At 53.5% G+C, this 20,264-nt stretch overlaps 1 protein-coding gene across 3 annotated transcripts in view; it reads left to right on the top strand.

Annotated features, from left to right (window-relative positions):
* ABR (ABR activator of RhoGEF and GTPase) overlaps positions 1-20,264 on the top strand; it is a 188,498-nt gene that overhangs the window by 26,711 nt on the left and 141,523 nt on the right. Inside the window, exon 1 of one of the 3 annotated variants that reach the window (XM_005220106.4) lies at positions 1,350-12,283. The exons of 1 other annotated variant lie outside the window; for it this stretch is intronic. Coding sequence is in view for 1 of the 2 variants with exons in the window: in NM_001046204.2 (NP_001039669.2) it covers positions 17,953-18,013 (61 nt within the window). In the remaining variant the exon portion in view is untranslated. 3 annotated transcript variants of the gene reach the window in all.

Consider the following 20,264-nt stretch of genomic DNA (forward strand, 5'->3'; position numbering starts at 1 on the left):
CAACCCACATAATGTTAATAGCTATAATAACTTTGCCTGGGTGGATGGGGCAGGCACTGCCCTGGGGGTATTACATCTGTTAATCTCATTTGATCCTCTCAACCGTGCTGTTGAGACAGCTACCATTACTGTTATATTACAATGAAAGAAATTAAGGCTCAGAGAGGTTGAATTGCTTAAGGACACCAGATCTTGAACCCAGGTCCAGAACCCACATCCTGACCTTCACCATTAAGCTCTGCATCCGGAATAGAAGCAGCCCAGAAGCCGACCCTTTGAGGCTGTTGCTGTTGTGAGCCGCTCTGGGCAATGCAGCTACTTGCACTGACCTGGTAGCAGTGCCCCGGGGAATTAGCAGGTGTCTCTACCCCCAGGCACCTAGGGTGGGCTAGCCCAGGTTCGGAGCATCAGAGAAGAGCTGCTACAAAGGTGCAACCAGACATTGGTTGTGCCAATCTTGTCAAAAGGTTCCTGTTGACAGAACTGTGTTGGCAGTTCTGTCTTTGTAAAAGTAAGTATCAGTCTCCGCCTTGGCTGAGAAACAGGAACCTTTTGACAAGATTGGCACAACCAACTTCTGGCCCAAGCTGTGGCATTCACCTCCAGGCTATCAGTTCTGCCTTGTCAGCAGTCATGCCCAGCAGGTAAGGTGTCCTCCTGGGACGTGTGCCCTCAGCCCAGTCTGGGTGTGTGAGTGAATTCACCTGGACGTCGCCTCACTTCACCTGAGATGGGGGCTGGCATTGCTGCCCTAGAAGGGGTTCACCTGATTTTTTTTCTTGGCAGTGTGAGGGCTTCTAAATTCAGAAATGCTTATGAGGGACTTCCCTAGTGGCCCAGTGGCTAGGACACAGAGCTCCCAATACAGGGGACCCTGGGTTCGATCCCTAGTCAGGGAACTAGATCCCATGTACCACAACTGAAAATCCTGCATGCTGCAACGAAGAGCGAAGATCCTGCAACTGAGACCCAGTGCAGCCAAATAATTAGCTTAAAAAGTAGAAATGCTTCTGAAGCCTGTGGTACCTTGAGAGCGTTTGTTGGAAGCAGAAAACCATCTCCTCCAATCCCTCTCCCAGAGCTTCCCGATCTGGGTGCCTAGAACTCAATGAAGGTGTGGAGAAATATTGACATCTCAGCCTCAGGCCAAGTCATGGGGCAGAGGAATGGCCCTCCTCACCTCTGACAGCTGGCAGCTTCGTCTGCTTCCTCAGGGTGCTCTGCAAACACTGGCATTTCCTGCATGTGCCACCATGTGAAAAAGGCGCTCCTCTGTCCTACCCTCCTCAGGTGGGAACAGCCTCCACTCTTTCTGTCTCTGCCAGGGTTTAGGCCTTGGGCAGTGAACTCACGCCTGAGTTTGTCTCCCATTCTCCCTGCTTCTTCCTCCCCTCCTCCTCCTCAGTTTCCTTTGCTGATGTCACTAGGACAGCCCCTCCGAGGCAAGTGGGTAGCCCCGGGCCACCCCAGGACTCCCAGCCCCCTACCCCGACCCCAGCAGCTCTCAGCTTCCTACTCTGCAGATGAGACTTTACTTGTGGTGTCCCTGGATGGTGCTGACCAGCAGCTGATGTCCCTCCCTCCCCCAAGGAAGCAGCGACATCTCCCTTGCACTGTGAACAAACCTGGACAGTGAACTAGTGTTTCCACATGGGAGCTTATCTTTGGGTTTGGGGTCAAGGAGGCCCTGAGCAGAGTGAGGTCATAGCTTATCTAGGTAGCACAATTGGCCTGCTGGACATCACAGGACAGGCGGAGAGAATGAGAGCTGGACAGGCTGAGGATCAGCGGTCGAGAAGCTCCTGCGTACGCTTTGGAGAGCTGCTTTATGGCTGAGTGATAGTTGCTCAGTCGTGTCCGACTCTTTGTGATGCCATGGACTATAGCCCACCAGGCTCCTCTGTCCATGGGATTCTCCAGGCAAGAATCCTGGAGTGGGTTGTCATGCCCTCCTCCAGGAAATCTTCCTGACCCAGGGATCGAACCCACTTCTCCTGCATCGGCAAGCTGGTTCTTTACCACTAGCACAACCTAGGAAGCCTCAGTATATACACTAGCATGTGTGAAATAGACAGCTAGGAGGAACCTGCTGTGCAGCACAAGGAGCTCAGCTCGGTCCTCTGTGGTGACCTAGAGGGGTGGAATGAGGGCTGGGAGGGAGGCTCAAGAGGGAAGGGATATACGTATACATATAGCTGATTCATGTTGTTGTACAGAAACTAACACAGCATTATAAAGTAATTGTACTCTAATTTTTTTAAAAAAAGACCCCTTTGTGCACGTACCAGCAGGGGCTGAAAAATGCTAACGGGGTGGTACATTCACAGATCACATTTTACTCTTTTATTGTCTAAATTTTTTTTAAATCGTGACTTTATTAATTTCACAACAGGAAAACCAAATTGTATAAACTTACAGTTTGAAAAAAAAAAAAAAAGCCAACTGCCTATACACTTCACACCTTCCCTGAGGTCTCTGATGCCATGTGAAATGCATACAAATGAGCAAATGACGGGGTGCTAATTGCAGCATGGCTTCTGAGTGAACAGCTTGGGTGTTCTCACAGCAGGACCTCAGCCTGGTTCCTGTTTCCCCATTCATCCCAGCCAGCTGTAGAGCCAGAGAGAACTTGTGTTCCAAAACAAGACTTCTGTGACCCTGACCACTCCCCGACAGAAGCTTCACCAGCTCCCTGGGAAGAACAGGCTTGCGAAGGAAGTGTCTCGTCCTTGGGACCAGGCTCCTTTGCCTGCAAGATTAGGCAAGCCAGGTGGACAGTCAGCTGCTGTTAGTGGCCCGGGCCGTGTTCTCCCAGACAAGGCAGAATCTCTTCCCTTTTTGGTCCTGAAAGCTACGTTAGAAGTCAGCAGAAATGCTGCCCACATGTCCTGCTGTTGGCGTTCGTGGTCTTGCAGGAACCTGCTGGCGTGTACAGCACCATGTGTGGCCCTGGGAGCCAGGAGCCCAGCCAGGGCTTCTCTGTGGCTGCTTCCTCATCTGTGGTTAGTTGCCGTGGGAGGCAAATAGGGTGTCATTTTACAAAAGCATCCCTCTTACCTTCAGAAAAAAGCCAGCTCAGACTCCTTGCGACCCCATGAGCTGGAGACTGCCAGGCTTCTCTGTCCATGGGATTCTCCAGGCAAGAATACTGGAGTGGGTTGCCATGCCCTCCTCCACGGGGTCTTCCTGACCCAGGAATTGAACCCACGTCTCTAGCATCTCCTGCCTTGGCAGGCGGATTCTTTACTACTAATGCCACCTGGGAAGCCCCAGCCTCCCTCAGGGTACCCAGAGAACTAACTTCCTGTGTGGAGGTCTTAGCCAACCAGCCCCAAAGCCTCCTGTCTCAGCAGCTTTGCTCCAACAGTGCATTTGCCCGAAGAGCTGGGGACCTGAAGGGCAGAGAGGGCCTGGAGCCACGTCCAGCTGGTGCTAAGAAGAGGCTCCACGTCCTTCCTGGACTGTAAAGAGTGGCCACTACTATCTTCTGCTTGGGACTGCCTGGCATACAGCCCATGGGCAGGGGCCTCCTGCAAAACAGACTGCTGTCTAGGGAAACAGAAAACCCAGTCAAGACATCATTTGGGGCTGCACTGTCTCTCCTGGGTGGTCCCAGAGTGGGGAGGCACCCCTGAAGGCCCTGGGGTCCAGAAAGGGGACTGTTCCCAGAAACCCCCATCCCTCTGCTGGTGACCTATAGGCACCCCCATGTAACAAGCATGTGGCTTCTTGGAGGAAAGAAACTTGTGTAATCAGATAGAAATAGGAACCTGAAAAAGAACTCAGTGGGGCATGGAGGGGATTGGGCAACGAGCTGTCTAAAAGACTCCAGGCCATGAGAGCAGGGTTAGGGGGAGGAGCCACGTTTCATCCAAGTCATAACTAAGATCTAAGGATGTCTCCAGAGCTTGAGACTTTGGAGGGGTGAGGAGGCAGAGGGACAGCGTCTTCCTGTCTGCCACCCATCAGACTAGACATTGGGTGTGGGGCCCACCGTGGAAGGGATGCGCAGGGGCAGACAGCTGAAATCATTCAGCAGGAAGCCGAGGCTGCTGCAGCTCCCAGTCCTCACCCTCTCCACCCAGAGCTTGAGATCAGGCCCTGTTTCCCAGTGGCTCTGGAAAAGAGTCTAAGCTCCTCTTAATAACACTCAGCTGAGTGGGTAAGACCACACTCCCAATGTAGGAGGACCCGGGTTTGATCCCTGGTCAGGGAACTGGAGCCCACATGCCACAACTAAGACCCCGTGCAGCCAAATAAATAAATACTAGAAAAAATAATACTAATTCTCAGCTGAGCCTGGGCCAGGTAGGGCTGGGGGCTGCCTTTGTATGAGTGATGTCTCAGAGACTTGCCAACCCCTGTAGCACTGAAGGGGCTTCCCAGGTGACGCTAGTGGTAAAGAACCCACCTGCCAAGGCAGGAGACATAAGGGACGCAGGTTTGATCTCTGGGTTGGGAAGATCCCCTGGAGGAGGGGATAGCAACCCACTCCAGGATTCTTGCCTGGAGAATCCCATGGACAGAGGAGTCTGGCAGGCTACAGTCCTTGGGAGTCTCAAAGAATTGGACACGACTGAAGCGACTGAGCACGCACGAACACAGCTCTGAAAAATCCTTCTGACCAAGTGGCACTGCAAGGGGAACTGAAATTCCTCAGAGCCTTTACCTTTTGAGGTTCTGTGGGAAGGTTTCTCAGAAGTACAGGGTCCTTCCCTAGGAAAGTGAATCTCTTTTCCCTCACCAGGTGGTGTTATCTTCCCACAGACATCTACCTCTGTTCAGAAAACAAAGAAATTTCGAGAAAAGTTTTGAGCATACTGATCTTCTTTCTTTTTCAGGGCCAGGACAGTGAAGACATGAAAAGTTGGATAGCATAGGATGTAGAGCTGATACCCCAGTTTTCTCCTGCTTTCCATCAAGAGGGTCTTCAAAGGTTAATTGTCCTTAAAATGCTCCTTACCATACTTGGCTGAACCTGAGCCAGGCAAGGCTGGGGGCTGCTTATGTGAGAGACATATCCCGGAGACTTGTCGTTGCTCCATCGCTTAATCATGTCTGACTCTTTGCAACCCCGTGGACTGTAGCCCACCAGGCTCCGCTGTCCATGGCGAGTCTCCAGGCAAGAATACTGGAGCGGGTTGCCGGGTCCGCCTCCTAATGTATTGCAAAGTACTCTTACCCCCAGGGACACTCCAGGTTCAGGCCTCATGACTAAGGAGTAGTTGAAAGATCCCAGAGCTTATCAGACTTCAGTTGAGGAGAAAGAGGACGGAAATACATCTTTGTGTTTGTGGCTTTTTTGGGGGGTTGGTTTGTGGGGCAGCGTGCCAGGTGGCATGCAGGATCTTAGCTCTGAACCAGGGATCAAACATATGCCCCCTGCTGGGGAAGCACAGAGTCTTAATCACTGGACCTCCAGGGAAGTTCCTTTGTGCCCTTTTTTTGTCTGGAGAATAGCTCTCAGAGCTCTGCTGATAAATCCATGTTAGCATCAGGTGTCAAAGCTGCCTGGTATGCCCAGGAACCTGACTCCCTTGCCAGTGAAGAATCTTGTGATGTCAGAGGCTAAGATGCCTTCTGCCGCGTCAGGACTGGTAGACAGGCACAGTCATGTGGTGGGTGTCTTAGCTCAGGCTGCTGTAACAAAATACTATAAGCTGAGTGGCTTAAACAACAAGAGTTGCTTTCTTCCAGTTCTGGAAGCCGGGAAGTGCCAGATGAAGGTGCCAGCATGATCGAGTTCTTGGTGAGGTGAGGCCTCTCTCCCTGCTCGGTGCCTCCATGCTGCGTGTCCACATGTCAGAGAGAGACCTCTGGTCTCTTCTTTTTTTAGGGTATTTCTTTCTTTTTTGGGGGGTCATGCCAGTCGGACACAACTGAAGCAACTTAGCAGCAGCAGCAGCATGCGGGATCTAGTTCCCCTACCCAGGGATTGAATCCACACACCCTGCATTGGAAGCATGAAGTCTTAACCACTGGACCACTGGGGAAGTGCCTTTCTTTCTTTCTTTGTTTTCTTGGTTGTGCTGGGTCTTCATTGCTGCGAGCGGGAGCTTCTCTGTGTTGCGTGCACAGACACTAGAGCCCGTGCGCTTCAGAAGTTGCGGCTCATGGGCTTAGGTGCCCCACGGCATGTGGGATCTTCCTGGACCAGGGATCGAACTCGTGCCCCCTGCATTGGCAGGTGGATTCTTAACTACCAGACCACCAGGGAAGTCCCCCTCTCTTCTTCTTCTAAGGGTAATAGCAGTCCCATCATGGGGACCCTACCCTCGTGACCTCATCCAAACCTAATTACCTCTCAAAGACCTTCAAATACTTTCACATGGAGGAATAGGGCTTCAACCTCTGAATTTGGGGGGACACACAAACATGGCACCCCACTCCAGTACTCTTGCCTGGAAAATCCCATGGACGGAGGAGCCTGGTAGGCTGCAGTCATGGGGTCGCTAAGAGTCGGACACGACTGAGTGACTTCACTTTCACTTTTCACTGTTATGCATTGGAGAAGGAAACGGCAACCCACTCCAGTGTTCTTGCCTGGAGAATCCCAGGGACGGGGGAGCCTGGTGGGCTGCTGTCTGTGGGGTCGCACAGAGTCGGACACGACTAAAGTGACTTAGCAGTAGCAGCACAAACATTCAGTCCATAAAAGCCTTTGAGAGCTTGGCCTCTGCCCCGAGACAGACCTGAGTGTGAAGTTGGCTCTACCACTAACTAGACTTTTGAGTCTCTTCTACAAAGTAGGGCTGATGATTGTGTCTGCCACATCGAAGTGTCATGTATCTATGGTCAGAGTGACATAAAAACGTAGAATGGTGGTGAGCAGGGCCTAGAGGACAGCGGAAATGGGGAGATATTGGTTAAAGGGTACGAACTTTCAGTTATAAGATGAATGAGTTCTGGGGACCTAACGTATGACATGGTAACTCTAGTCAACAATACTGTACCGAATTCTTGAAATGTTCTCAGAGGGACTTCCCTGGAGGTCCAGTGGCTAGGGCTCCGAGCTCCCAGTGCAGGGGGCCCTGGGTTTGATCCCTGGTCAGGGAACTGGATCCCACATGCCGCAGCTGAAGATCGTGCACGCCACAACTGAGACCCGATGCAGCCCAAGAAATAAATAAATAATTTAAAGAACTCTTCTCAGAGAGTAGATCTTAAGTGGTCTCACCACACACGCACAAGTAACGATGTGTGATGGCAAACGTGTTACCTAACCTTACTGTGGTCATCATTGCACAATGCATACTTATATTAACTCATGACACTGTAGACCCTAAACTTACACAATGTCACTCATCAGTTATATCTCAATAAAGCTGGAAAGAAAAGAGTAAGAGTCGTGTGCTCAACACAGTGCCCGGAACATAAATATTGGTGAAGCCAGGGACACGTTGCCCAAAGGGCTTTCAGGAATGGATGTCTCTGCCCCCAAACTCACAGGGAAGGGAGGTGGCCCTGGGCCTTTGTGGGCACGGCAGCGGGGAGGAGGTATCCCAGACAGGCTTCTCTATAAGGACGGGCCTAAGAGAAGCTGTAGATTCTGTCGTGTCCCTGATTCACGCTGAGGTCACATGTCAGATTAGCAATATATTCCCCTAGTTCCCAAAAGAACCTTCTCCCCAGTCATCCATCTGGTCCCCTCCTCACCCCCTTTTTGCCTCCGTGTAATTGCTTATGCTCTCCTTCCCTCCAGAATGCCCTGTCTCCGCACCCCTCCATTTTTTTGCCAGCGACATATGAGACATTCTTCCAGGCCCGGGGTTCAGATGGCACTTCCTTCAAGGAGCGTTTAGTCATCAACTCAGTTCCATCAACTCAGTTCTCCCTTCCCTCCATTACATACTGTCCAGACCACTCTCGGGGCCCAGCAGCTGCTGCCTTGCCTCTTGGTGACTTCTGGGCACATCTCAAATCCACTGTCATAGCATCCTGGGCAAAAGAACCCCAATCCGCTTTATATAGGGTTCAGGGAATATTCAGTGGGGTAATGAGTAAGTTTTCTAGCCCTCAAAACCCATGGAACTTTCTGACGTCTTGGGCCACTGAGGCATAGGAAAGAAAGCTTTCCTCTCTCTTCTCAGCTATTTTCTGGTTGCTGTCTTTCAAAGACTCATAGACTGGGCAACCTTCACCCATGCATGTCATGGTGAGGAAACCAAGGCCCAGAGAGGGAAAGAATGTCCCTTAAGGTCACACAGCAGGTTCAGCGGACTTGTGTTGGGGAGAGGGAGTAGAGCGTTGACGTTACTGTGATCATCCAGGGCCTTAACACATGCAGCCCTTAGATCAGCCGAGCCGCAGTAAGCGTGTCAGTGTTATTGCTGGCTCTGTTGTTACGGTTCTTCTGTACTTTATTGTCAACCCCTCCTCCTCCCACCAGGTCCTTTCCTTTCATTTCAGGGGAGAGAAGTACACGGCGGGTATTAACCATGCCAGAACGTCTTTACGAAGCAGTGGGTGAGAAGCTGGGCTGGTACTTTAGACGACTAACCATCTGGATTACTGACCCCAGTGGCCTAGGGTGATTTTCTGGACCATCATAGATGTCAGGCCCAACAAGTCAGACCTGGACGAATAATTGGGTGTTGTATGTGTCCCTGTGCTGTGCTGAAGAGAAACTGAAAGGAAACCTGCTTCCCTTTTTGCAGGTGCCAGCAGACTGGCTGAGTCTGGCATGTTGCCCTCCAAGGCTCTCAGGCCTGCTCAGTGGTCACCTCGGCTCAGTGCATGCAGCAGCCGCAGAGGGTCTGCCCAAGCTCCGTCCCTCTGTCTGTCTGTCCATCTGTCAGGCAGCCTACAGAAGCTCTCAAGCTAGGTCCTTGGGAGGACAGGGTGTCCGGAATCAGTTTCCATCGTCCTTCTCCCATCACAGGGTTGAAAGCAAGATTTCCCATGTGTCCAGCTGTGTGTGTGCACGTCCAGTCACTTCAGTCGTGTCTGACTCCTCGGTGGCCCCACAGACTATAGTCTGCCAGGCTCCTCTGTCCATGGGATTTTCCCAGTAAGAATACTGGAGTGAGTTGCCATGGCGTCTGTCCAGGGAATCTTCCCAACCCAGGGATCGAACTCACATCTCCTGTGTCTCCTGCACTGCAGGCAGATTCTTTATCACTGAGCCACCGGGTAGGAGGGGCATCAAAGTTATCACTGGGAACCGGTGAGGGACAGCTTCAGCTGACAGCCCCACTGGGACTGGGGAGTTGAGTCTCAGAGTCCACATCCTACCGGGAGGTGAGACAGGACAGGCACACACACCAAGAGACCTCTTTTTCCCAGAGGAGGACTACAATTTGCCTCCCTCGTCTAAAAACAAAATTAAATGCAAATTGGGGGCAGGTCCAGGAGAAGGACTCTGAGAATGGAGACCAAAGTTCCCTTAGTGGGCTGAACCATTTCTCGGCTTCTATTCCATTTCCGTGTTGGTGTCTGATTGGGTGAAAAAGAGTACAGCATCCAGTTCTAGCTGCTGAGCAAGGGAGCCCTGGGCACTGGGGAGTTTTCAGTTGGGATTTCATGTGAGCAGTTAGAGAATTAACTGGAACAGCAATTCTCCTGCCCCAGATCTGACTCTAGGATCCTGCTGTTTGTCTGAGTCTTTCCGAAGAGCGTGACCACTCTATTCTCAACACGATGTTCCAAACGGCCCTAACAGTTCTTTTTCAGTTGGTAGAGCTGGGTTGGCTGAAGCTTCTGTACTCACTATTTTAGGGTCTTTGCAACCAAGAGTGTATTTGGCCATTCATTCATGCATTCATTTACTGACTCATTCATTGAAACCACTATTTCAAGGTGCCAAGTGTATAGTGTGAACAAGAGAGATGAGGTTCCCACTTTCTCAGAGCTCTCAGTCTAACAGAAGAGATAGGCATTAGGTGATTTACAAGAGCACTGAATAATCAGAAATGCAGGGCTCCCTGGTCTGATAGTTAGGGAGAGCTTCCTAGCGAATAGCCCACACACCACAGTGAAGACCCAGTGCAGCCAAAACATTTTTAAAAATTTAAAAAGACTAGAGGGAAGAGTAGGAGATACCCAGGCAGAGTCGGGTGGAACATTTTGACCAGAGATACCATCCTGTACAAAAGTTCTGAGAAAGCAAGAGAGAGCCAGGAGGAAAATGTGGCAGATGAAGCAGAGAGGAGGTGAGGGGCCGGGCCACAGAGCCTTGTGTGCCACTACAGGGATGTGGTTTTTCCTTCTGACAGCGATGGGAAGTGTTCTCAAGCTGCTGTGGGATGCTGGAAAACTGTTTCCTCCACCTGATCATTCTAGCTATGATGTCAGCCTCACGAGCTTGCGACTTCTCAGACCAGCAGACCCAGCTCAGATGTGACCACTGTGGGGCTTCCACTCACCACAGCAGACAGCATTTCATTTCTTTTTTCTACCCTCTTCCTTAGAACTTACGTCATGTGTGTTGGTTTCTCATGTCAGCCGCTGGCAACAGACTGTGAGACTAAGCTGATCAGTCCAGGACAGGCAGCAGTAAGCTTGGGGGAAGGAGAAATTAGGACTCATGACCAGGTTTCATGATCAGCACCTGCAAGTGCCTTATGTAAAACATGGATGTCATGGGACAGTTTAGAGACAGTGCACTGGGCTAGGTTGAGTCACCCATGGGGGAAGGAAGGCAGGGTATTCCCTTGAGGGAAGGAGCGGCTGATCCTCTGTAATCTCTTCTCAGAATCCATCTGCTGGTTCCCAGCAGTCTGAGTCAGGCTGCCGTCCAGTCTGCCTTTCCCATTCAAGGGGCATGATGACCCAACGCATACTGGGGGCAGGTGTGTGCCTAGCTTTTGGGGTGGGACAGCCAGGGACTCTGGCATCCCTGGTTAAGGTGGCCTGGGCCAGATCAGTCCCTCTCTCCACCTCAAACATTATAAAGGTAAAGTGTAGGGAGGACACCAAAGGCAGAAAGATGGGGAAAAGAACAGGGTGGGTATGAGCTTGCTAAGGAACCTCAGCAAGTTTCCAAAAGCCTCTGTTCCTCCTAACCACATAGTGTCCTTAACGCTATTGGTATCTGGGGACAGACATTCTTTGGGATGGTGCTGTATATTGCAGGACATCTTAATATCTCTGGCTTTATAATGCTCCTCCACATTTCCAAATACCTCCTGGTGGGGCGTGGCATGGCATGTGTGTGCTCATTGTGTCCAACCTCTTTGTGACCCCATGGGCCTCTAGGCTCTTCTGTCCATGGGATTTCCCAGGTGATAATACTGGAGTGGGTTGTTATTCCTTCTCCAGGGGATCGTCCCGACCCAGGGATCGAACCTGCATCTCTTGCATCTCCTGCATTGGCAGGCGGATTCTTTACCTCTAATTGAGAGCTACTAACTCCACTGTTTATGGGGACAGGATACATAGAGCTTTGCCTTATGTCCTGCAGATGGCTGACAGAGAGACTGGATAAGTCCCCGCATTTCCAAATATCTTAATGAAGCTTTTGTCCAGTGGGATGGTTTTTCTTCCCAGGCCACTCATGGGGGCTCTTGCTGTCTCCTGGCCCCAAATGGAGCTCCCCCTGATTTCGATAGCCTCTTTGCTCACAATGGTAACCTAACAGCCCTGTGAAAAATCCAGTGGATGAAGCTGAGATTTTATTGCAGACATTTCCAGGCCTCTTGGCTGGACGGTGTCCAGGGTGGCAGGACAGTCTGCTGGCTGAGGCGCTGCTCCGTTGGACCACCAGATGGCGCTCGGGAGCCCCCCCTTGTCTGCCGCAGGACCACTGGGGGCAGAGGAGACTGCAGAGGGAACTCATCTTAAAGAGGCCTGGTCCTTAAAGAGACAGGGCCACACACCGCGAACTTGAACGGTAATCCCGAAACGAGACTCTCCTGATGACAAGCAACACTGGCTAGGCTCTGATGCTCCTTTGTCCTCACTTTCTCGAATGTTGAGCCGCCACCTCTTGGAGCTGGTCTCATTGACGACCTGCCCTCAGCCCCTGCGGGCCCCCCTGGACCTCACAGGGACGGGGCCAGCCTGGCTGGTGGCGTCAGAGCTCCTGGCAGAAGAGCGCCGGGCTGAGAGGCATCTGCAGAACTCTGGCTGAGACAGCAAGAAGCACAGCCAGCTTCAGGAGAATAGTGGCCACAGGAGGGCAGAGGGCCAGCCTGTGAGCTCTGGCCCCAGATGGACTTGCCTCCGCTTCACTTGGGGCTGATAAGGTTGGAGCTGTTGAACTTTGTCTCTGGGTTCTGGGGACTTGGAGAATCCTTCCGTCTCTTCTGTCTGCCTCTTTCCAAATGCTGATGGGGACGCTGTGGTAAGTCATTTAGGAAGGGGGGGTGGGGTGCCAGGCCCTACTGTTGATCCCTCGGATCAGCTCTCGGAAACCTCTGTGTTGACCCCTGGGTGGAACAAGCCGAGCCATGTCGGATGAGGGCCACTTTAGCTAGAACTTGGCCCGAGACCCTCCCGAAATTGCAGCTTGCCTAGTATGCTCTTCCCAGGATGCTGGACTCACTGTGGCCCTAGCCATGGGAGTGGCACTTCAACTCAGCTCCCAAGAAACGTGGGGGGACGTGGGGGGAGCCTCAACACTGCAGGGACCTGGATGTCACCAGGCTTCTCTCGGCCATGGTACTGAGGGAGGCAACAAGAAGGTGAATGGAATTTTCTAGTTTACATCTTACCATGACTCTTACATCTTTCCCATGACTCAAGCTGAGATAAACTTTGGAAGAGAAGATGAAGAAGTGGGGAGGGCTTTCAGTAAATCCATGCTCCCTGTAGATCTCACTGCCTGCTGGAAGAGTGAGGAGGCTGGGAAGAGACGGGGAGGAAGAGGGCAGAGGACAGAACTGTTAAGCCAGACCTGCCCACTTAGAGGTGACCCAGGAGAGGCCTGGGGCATTTTCTTCTCTTCAGGCCCAAGGGCTAAGGGTGAATCTTAGAAGAGTAAGCACTGCTTTGCTCTGCTGAGCTTAAAGGAAATGGAGCAAGGAGCCAGAAACAGGCCATCCTGGGGGCTACTGGGCAGATAGGAAGCCTGAGGGACATCATCTGGGTGCGCACCTACGGATGGGAAAACTGAGGCTGGCAAGTCTCAAGACTGGCCTGAAGCATAGAAGCAGTGGGGTTTGGCTGGGACTGGAGTTCAGGAAATTGTCACTGGATTGATTGCAGCCAGCTTGGCTCCTGGATCATCTGGCCCGATGGAGGAGATGTGGTTTTCTCTGGGAACCAGTTCTCATTTTGCTTCATCACTGGTGGCTGTGGGGGGTTCTGGAGTTACATTCCTCCTGTAGCTCTGATTGCTTCCTCCCTGAGTTTAACTTCACTCTGTTTATTCATTTTTAGTCACTCATTGCAGCCCAACACAGAGATTACCCATGTGGACTCTGGATTCAGAATCTCGGTTCATTTCCTAGCTGGCCAATAGCATACCTTCCTGTTTCTATGGGAAGGAATGGAGAGAATGGCAATGCCTATCTCATTGGCTTATTATGAAGACTGAGGGAGGCAGTCTATGGGAAGCACATGCAGCAGTGCCTGGCACTTTAGAAGTACTCAATCAAAGTTAGCTGTCGTTAGTTTTATTTATTCAGCATGTATTATTGAATGCCTGTCTATTGGGCTTTTGGCAGAAAACTGATCCAGGGGCATGGTGTAGTTACGACTGCCTTAGAGGTCTACCTGAGCCTCATTCATCCACTGGGCAAGGTGCAGTGAAAAACACAGTTCCAGGTTTTGGGGTTTTTTTTGCTGTGCTGCACAGCCATGGGTGATCCTAGTTCCCTGACCAGGGATCAAACCCTTGCCCCCTGCATTGGAAGCCCAGAGTTCCAACCACTAGACTATCAGGGAAGTCCCTCTTCCCAGCTTTTAAAGAGCTGATCTGCCAGGAAAGATACAAAAGAGATTTTGTCTATCAGGTCAGTTTTTTGGTTTTTAATTCGAATGCGGAGACCACCCCCACCCCACCCCGACCACCTGTACATCCCACCTGCACACCCTGGTGCTCCCTGCAGACCTCAGAGTGGGGAGAGGTGCAAGGACATCCTTTTCATCACCAGTGACCCCGCAGGGACTCCAGGCCTTCCTATTGTTCCCAGTGGAGCTGGGTTGCTAACAGTGATGGGGGAAGAGAAGTGGAAATACCTAGTTTTGGTTCTAAGCATGGTCCCGTTTTTTCCACCCTGGCCAAGTGGTTGGTAGAGGCAAGAGCTGGATAATGGAGAGGTGGGGCGTAGCACATCCTTGGGGGTTATGTAAGGGCAAGACTGCTGACCTCAGATGGGGTATATCTTCTTCCCACTTGGCCCACATCATCAGCCCGGTGCTCCTGGCAACCAGCCCTTAAAAGTGAAAGTGTTAGTTGCTCCAGTCATGTCTGATTCTTTGCGACCGCATGGACTGTAGCTCACCAGGCTCCTCTGTCCATGGGACTCACCAGGCAAGAATAGTGGAGTGGGTAGCCATTCACTTCTCCGGGGGATCTTCCCAACCTAGGGATCGAACCCAGGTCTCCTGCATTGCAGGCTGATTCTTTATCCTCTGAGCCACCAAGGAAGCCCAACCAACACTTAAATCCCCCTTAAATATGCTGATGAGGCAGGAGCAGCCGCTTGCTGTGGGAGGTGAGGAGCCAAGGACAGGCTGAGTACACAGGCCAGAGGGAGGGCTGGGAAGGTGGAGTGTGTTCACCCAAAGGACTAGGCAGCAAATGGTTAGTGCAGGCTTGGAGGACGAGCTGTGATGGGTGCTCAGTGCCTTGGGGTGCATGGGCAGGTCCACACTTAGCTGAATCAGGGTAGCCTGTCCACAGGAACATCCCCCAGCTACTCTGACAGAAGGGGGTTGCTGGCAGATCACCTCACCTTGGGCACAACGTGGGTGAGAATGGCTCTAACTCCTTCCTTCCTAGGATGTGGTACTGGGTCTCCCCCACCGCCTCTCCAGTCAGTGCCAGGAATCTGGAGGTTTCTGTTCTGGTCTCCTGTCACCCTGCTGCTTCCGCACACTTGTCCTATAGCCAAGGTTAGAGTCAAGCCCTGTGGTGGTAATGTCCATTGGAAGCCATCCGATGTAGCCATCAAGGGATCTTGATGTAACCGCCCTTTCCTGGGACACATAGGTTTTGAGACAGTTGTGCAGAGATGGAATAGGACTGGAAGAGTTTTCTAGAAGATAGTCTCTAACCCATGGTCCAGCAGAGATTTCCAGAGACCTCTGCCACCGTGCTTTCAACCCTGACAGTGGAGATAGCATGCGTGGCCCTCCGTTTACTGTCTGGATGGGTTACTTAGCTGCTCAGGGCCTCGGTTTGCTCATCTGCTAAATGGAGGGGACTGAGATAATAGTGAGGCTGTTGTGTAAGCAAAGCGTTGAGATGCAAGCCAGGTCCGCTGCAGGCACTCTCCGTTAATTATCAGAAGCGCTCCTTCTGATCGGCCTCTAAGGTCCCACTCCCCTCCCCCTATATTGCATTCTGCACTGGAAGGTTTGGAACAGGATTGGACAGAATGTAGGGGGAAAAGCAGAGCTAAGGAGAGCAACTAACATTTTAGCTTGAAAAAAAATGCTGAAAATAGCTTGTTTAAGCCTTTGTAGATAAAAATGTAAAATGTATGCAAATGTATGTGACTCACGCAGAAACATACATCCATGGCCTCCTCACAGTCAGTGCCCAGATGTCGCCATCAGGCAGTGTTCAGAGAAGGCCCAGGCTGCCTTGGGGAGGGGTGGAGGGTGCAGGGGGGTGGGAGGTGGTGGAGATGTTGGGGAGGGGGGCAGTATTGCTGCTTACCTGGGCTGGTATCCTGCTTGCACCTTTCTTCTGGGTTCTGTGCCTTCCGTGTGGGAAGAAGAGAGGCCCTGGGCCCCTCTCTGCTCCTCCGTCTCACCGTCCTCCCTCTGGTTCCTCCAGGAGCCCGTTTGCTTCCTCTCCCATCCCAGCTCTATTTCTGGAGCATCTCATTGGAGATGCACGCCCCCCTCTCTGCCAAGCTCCAGGTGCCTGCTTGCTTGGTCCTCCCAGTCTTGTGTGCAAGTCAGAGATGGTGGGAGGGTGACAGCTGAGCAGGGAGACCCACAAGAGCCAAAGTCAGAGCCCGAGCCCGGAGGCCTGGGGTGGGGGAGAGCCCAGTGGATGCAAGGAGAGGCCGGTGTGACCTCCAGGTTGAAAAACACCCACTGTAGCCACCTGCGGGTGCTTTGCACCCCCAAAGCATCTTCCCTTGCATCTTCCCCAGGGGCTCACCCTACCTCTGTGAGCCCAATAGCCCCCACCTCCCCTGGGGCAGCTCTGGAGGTGCTACCTAAGCTGCTGCAGGGGCTGGATTCAGGCTTCCTTTCAGCATCATGCAAAAGGGTCTGCTTCTCCTTTTAAGAATAAGATCTGAAACTAATGCCATACTGCATGTCAATGATACTGCTTTTCATTTTTTTTTTTTTTTAAAGAATTAGATCTGTGGTTGTTTGGAATGATGAGAATAGCATCCCCCCCCTCACCCCAAATGCTCTGGGATGCTGACAACACTCCTCCATGTAGAGGCCAGGTGAGCTTCATCTTGTAGGCTTGTCCATTGAACTGGGTCCCCTACAGTCACTGCCGTATGGCAGCTTAGGGATGAGGGGTGGAAGGGTTTGCTGCATCAGCAGAAACCTCACTCTCTGAGGTGAAAGCAGGGTAAGTGGCCCAGGGCGGGTGTTCCCTTGTGGGCCCACTGCCTCCTTTCCCTGGGGTTCAGGAAACAAGCTTCCGGCCCCCTGCCCTGGACCACCCTAGCCTGACCCTCAGGCCCCTCCAGTCCCTTCTTCAGGGTCATTTGGTCCAAGGAGGCCTGCAGCTGAGTTGCCTTGGGTCTCTTAGAACCAGCACCCAGAGGAAGGCATAAAACTCTCCGACTCCAGGTTCTTCATTGCCTGTTTTTTTGGGGGGTGGGGGGCCGGCGGTGGTCTTAGAAGGAATTTTGTTTCAGGGGGTCTCTTCTCAGAGGCATTTTGAGCCCAGACTTCCCTCAACTTGTAATTATGCACCCTTGGTGTTGGGAGACCCAGCGGAGACCCTGGGGTCTCTCCTCTAACCCTGTTTGTCCTCCACGCCCCTCGACGACCCCCTCGGCCTCCTGCCTTCCTCTGCTCGCCGCCTCCCTGGTGTGAAGGGCAGGGAGCAGCCTGGCTTTTAGGTCAAGAGTGTCTAAATAGACGAGGCAATGTTAAGGTTTGGAAGCAAAGAGTCCTTGAGCAGCCAGCGCTTCCCGCGGGCGGGCTGGACGTTAACCCCGTCCGCGCCGCTCCCCGGGCTTGCCGAGGGGAGGGGCCAGGCAGCCGCACTGGCCCCTGAAACTGCGCTTAGAGATCCTGGGGTGGCAGGTGATGTCACCCCTGCGGGCCCATAGGTCTCCCCGCGGCACCTAGTCTGCGGGTTGCCAGAATTTGGCCAAGCCCAGCGAGGGGAAGGAAGAGGAGTCTGGGTCTGCGTCGCCCCCCGGAGACCCCCGCAGACCCCCTCCTCGGTCACCCGCTGGAGTCCCTCTCCGGGTGGGGGACACCGGCTGCTCCCCGCACCTCCGCCGGGGGTCTGGAGGCGTGCCGCGGCGGGGGAGGGGGCGCGGGAGCCTCGCGCCGATTGGTCGCGGCCCCCGTCCCCCGCCCTCCGCCCCTGGGCTCCGCGCAGCCCCGGGGAAGTTGCTAGTTGGCGGGCGGGCTGCGGGGCCGCAGCTCCGGGATCCGCAGCGGGGCTCGCGGCGGCCTCAGGGGCCGGAAGGGCTCCCGGGGGCGCTCACCGGCCCTCGCCCGCCCTCCCCCTCCTCCCGGGCGGCTCCGATCGCTCCTCCCTGCTACCTGTTTCCCTGCCTCCCCCTCGCCTCCACCCAGCGCTCGGCAACTTCGGCCTGCGGGGCCCGCCGCCCGCGCCCTCCCTCCTTTGTTGTGCGATGAGGGTCGGGTTTCCGATCTGACGGAGCCTTCGCCGCCGCAGCCGCGGGCATGGAGCCGCTGAGCCATCGGGGCCTGCCGCGCCTCTCCTGGATCGACACCCTCTACAGCAGTACGTTGTGCGCGCGGGCCAGGGAGGCCGGGCGGGAACGCGTCCCGGAGCCCCGCGTGGAGCCCCGACGGCCCCCGGGGTTCGCGTTGCCCGGCTTGGCTGGAGCGGGCTGGGAGCGGCGGGCACGGCCGCCCAGGTGCCTGGCGGGCCGGGAGGCGGGAGGAGCGGCTTGGCGCCCCGCGATCAGTCGCGGATGGCGTCCCCAGAGTGGACTTCCAGCCGGAGCGGGGGTGAAGGGGGCGCAGTGGATCGACGGGGCCAGGAGAGCTGTGTTACCCCTCTCCCACCTGTTGTGTAACCGAGTTCTCCCCAACCCTGGAGCGGAGGGGAAGAGCCCCGTAGTGTGTTGACCCTCCGCTCCCCGACTGGCTGCTCCTTCTGTGCACGCCGAAGCAGAAAGGCCATTTTGGTGAAGTCCTTGGCGCCTGGACTTTCTCAGGGACACCCTCAGGCCAGGGTGTTTCGGGGTGGGGGTGGGGTCGTATGGTAAGGGAGACTAGGTGTTGATCTCCGTGGGGGCCGTTTGGATGAAGGACCTGAAAACCCCCAGCTCAGCAGTCTTTCCTGCCAGGCTCATCATCATCCCCACCATCACCCTCCTTCCTCCCCTACCCCACCCCCCAAAAAAGAAAAAAAAACAAAAACAAAAACCCTTCTCCGCGTCTCCACCCCCCTTGTTCCCAAATCTGTCTCTATCATGTGATTGCTCTTGCACTGGTGCTGGGGATGTGTAAGTGATCACGCCTACATTCTGGGGGCTTATGCCCAGCCTTGAGCGCCCCCTTTCCCTCACCCCCTTCCCCCCACCCCACCCTCACTCTTGCTTAGGTGGCTAAAGCACTGCATTTTGCCCACCCCTCCCTTGAGACATCGTCCCCAAGCTTTCAGTGATAGAGGAAGAGAGAGGGTTCTACTGGCTCCTGAAGAAGGTAATAAGTGGATTTTACCCTCCCTGGTTGCTTCAGTGGAACCGGCCCACTTTCTCTTGCTGGGTCTCCCAGCCTAGGGTCCCATGGGGCAGGCAGGTGGAACCAGGTTCCCCCTTCTGGACTCTAGATGCCATGGAACAAGGCTACATGTCAGGGTTAACCTGGTTTGAATGGTGGGGAGAGTGGACAAGTTGATGCCTTGAACCCCAAATTCTTGCCCTGGAGGCTTCTCAGTACTCATTACCCAGCCTCTGACCTCTGTATCCCCTTGGGTCCCCATCATTCCCCATAGCTTTTTCTCCCCCATCTTCTCCTCCTCCCCCTCCATCCTTTTCCCTCCCCGCTCCCAATCTGTTTTCCCTTCCTTTCCTCCCCCCAGCAGCTCTCCTTGTGATGTTCATTCTGCTTTGGTTTTTCAACATCAAAAGAGCAAAGCCGGATCCCCTGGGTGTCAGTCCTGCGCCAAGCCCAGCCACTCCATCTGCTCCTTCCCCTGCAGAGGCCAGCACCATTGGGTGAAGGTCAGGGTCCACGGCTGCTGTGTGGCGTGTGTGCACACATGTGTTTGCCTGAATGGGGGCACACATCTGCTCAGAGCCCGGCTGCAGATCAGCTCCTGACCCCAAAGGGAGGATTAGTGACCTCCTCTTCACTGTGCGCTTGCAAAAAACAGTCATAACAATGCCTCATATTCACATGCAGCTTATGTTCCTGAATATTTCTGGCTCTTTGCAAAACCCAGTCCTTCTTTCCCTATTTCCCAAGGCATAGACTCCTATGAAAAGCTGTCTCTGGCTTTCTCTTCATTGCCTTAAAGAAGCCTCCCCTGCCTGATCAATTCCAAGTTTTCCTGACATCCTCCACTCTACCCCAACACCTGTCTCTCCACCCCACCTCCCCCCAACACATAAACAACCTGGAGCAAAGCAGCAAAATTGCTTTGAAAATGTCCAGCTAGAGGAAGATGCGATTGGAAAAGGGAATTCGACTGAGGGCTTCTTTGTGGGGGGTGCCTGTTAATCAGCCCTGACTCAGGCAGTCTGGCATCTGAGCTGTCTACCCTTCTGCTGCTGCCTTGGCCTCTGGGCTCCTGGGGCAGCCTGGATAGAGGGGAGGCGGGGGGCACTGGCTTGGCAGCAGTGTGAGGAGTCCTTGCCTCCTTCTTCCAAACAGCTTATTGGAGAGCTGTAGAATGAGGTTTCCTGGGGAGGTGCAGTGCAGTCATGTTTGGGCTGTTAGCCATGAAGTTTCCTCTTGACAAGAGCCTAAATTAAAACAAATACCCGAGCTGTCATTTGCCTGGCGGCATGGTTTTATGGCTC

Source organism: Bos taurus, chromosome 19 (genome assembly GCF_002263795.3).
Source record: "Bos taurus isolate L1 Dominette 01449 registration number 42190680 breed Hereford chromosome 19, ARS-UCD2.0, whole genome shotgun sequence".
In the NCBI taxonomy this organism is placed as follows: Eukaryota; Metazoa; Chordata; class Mammalia; order Artiodactyla; family Bovidae; genus Bos; species Bos taurus.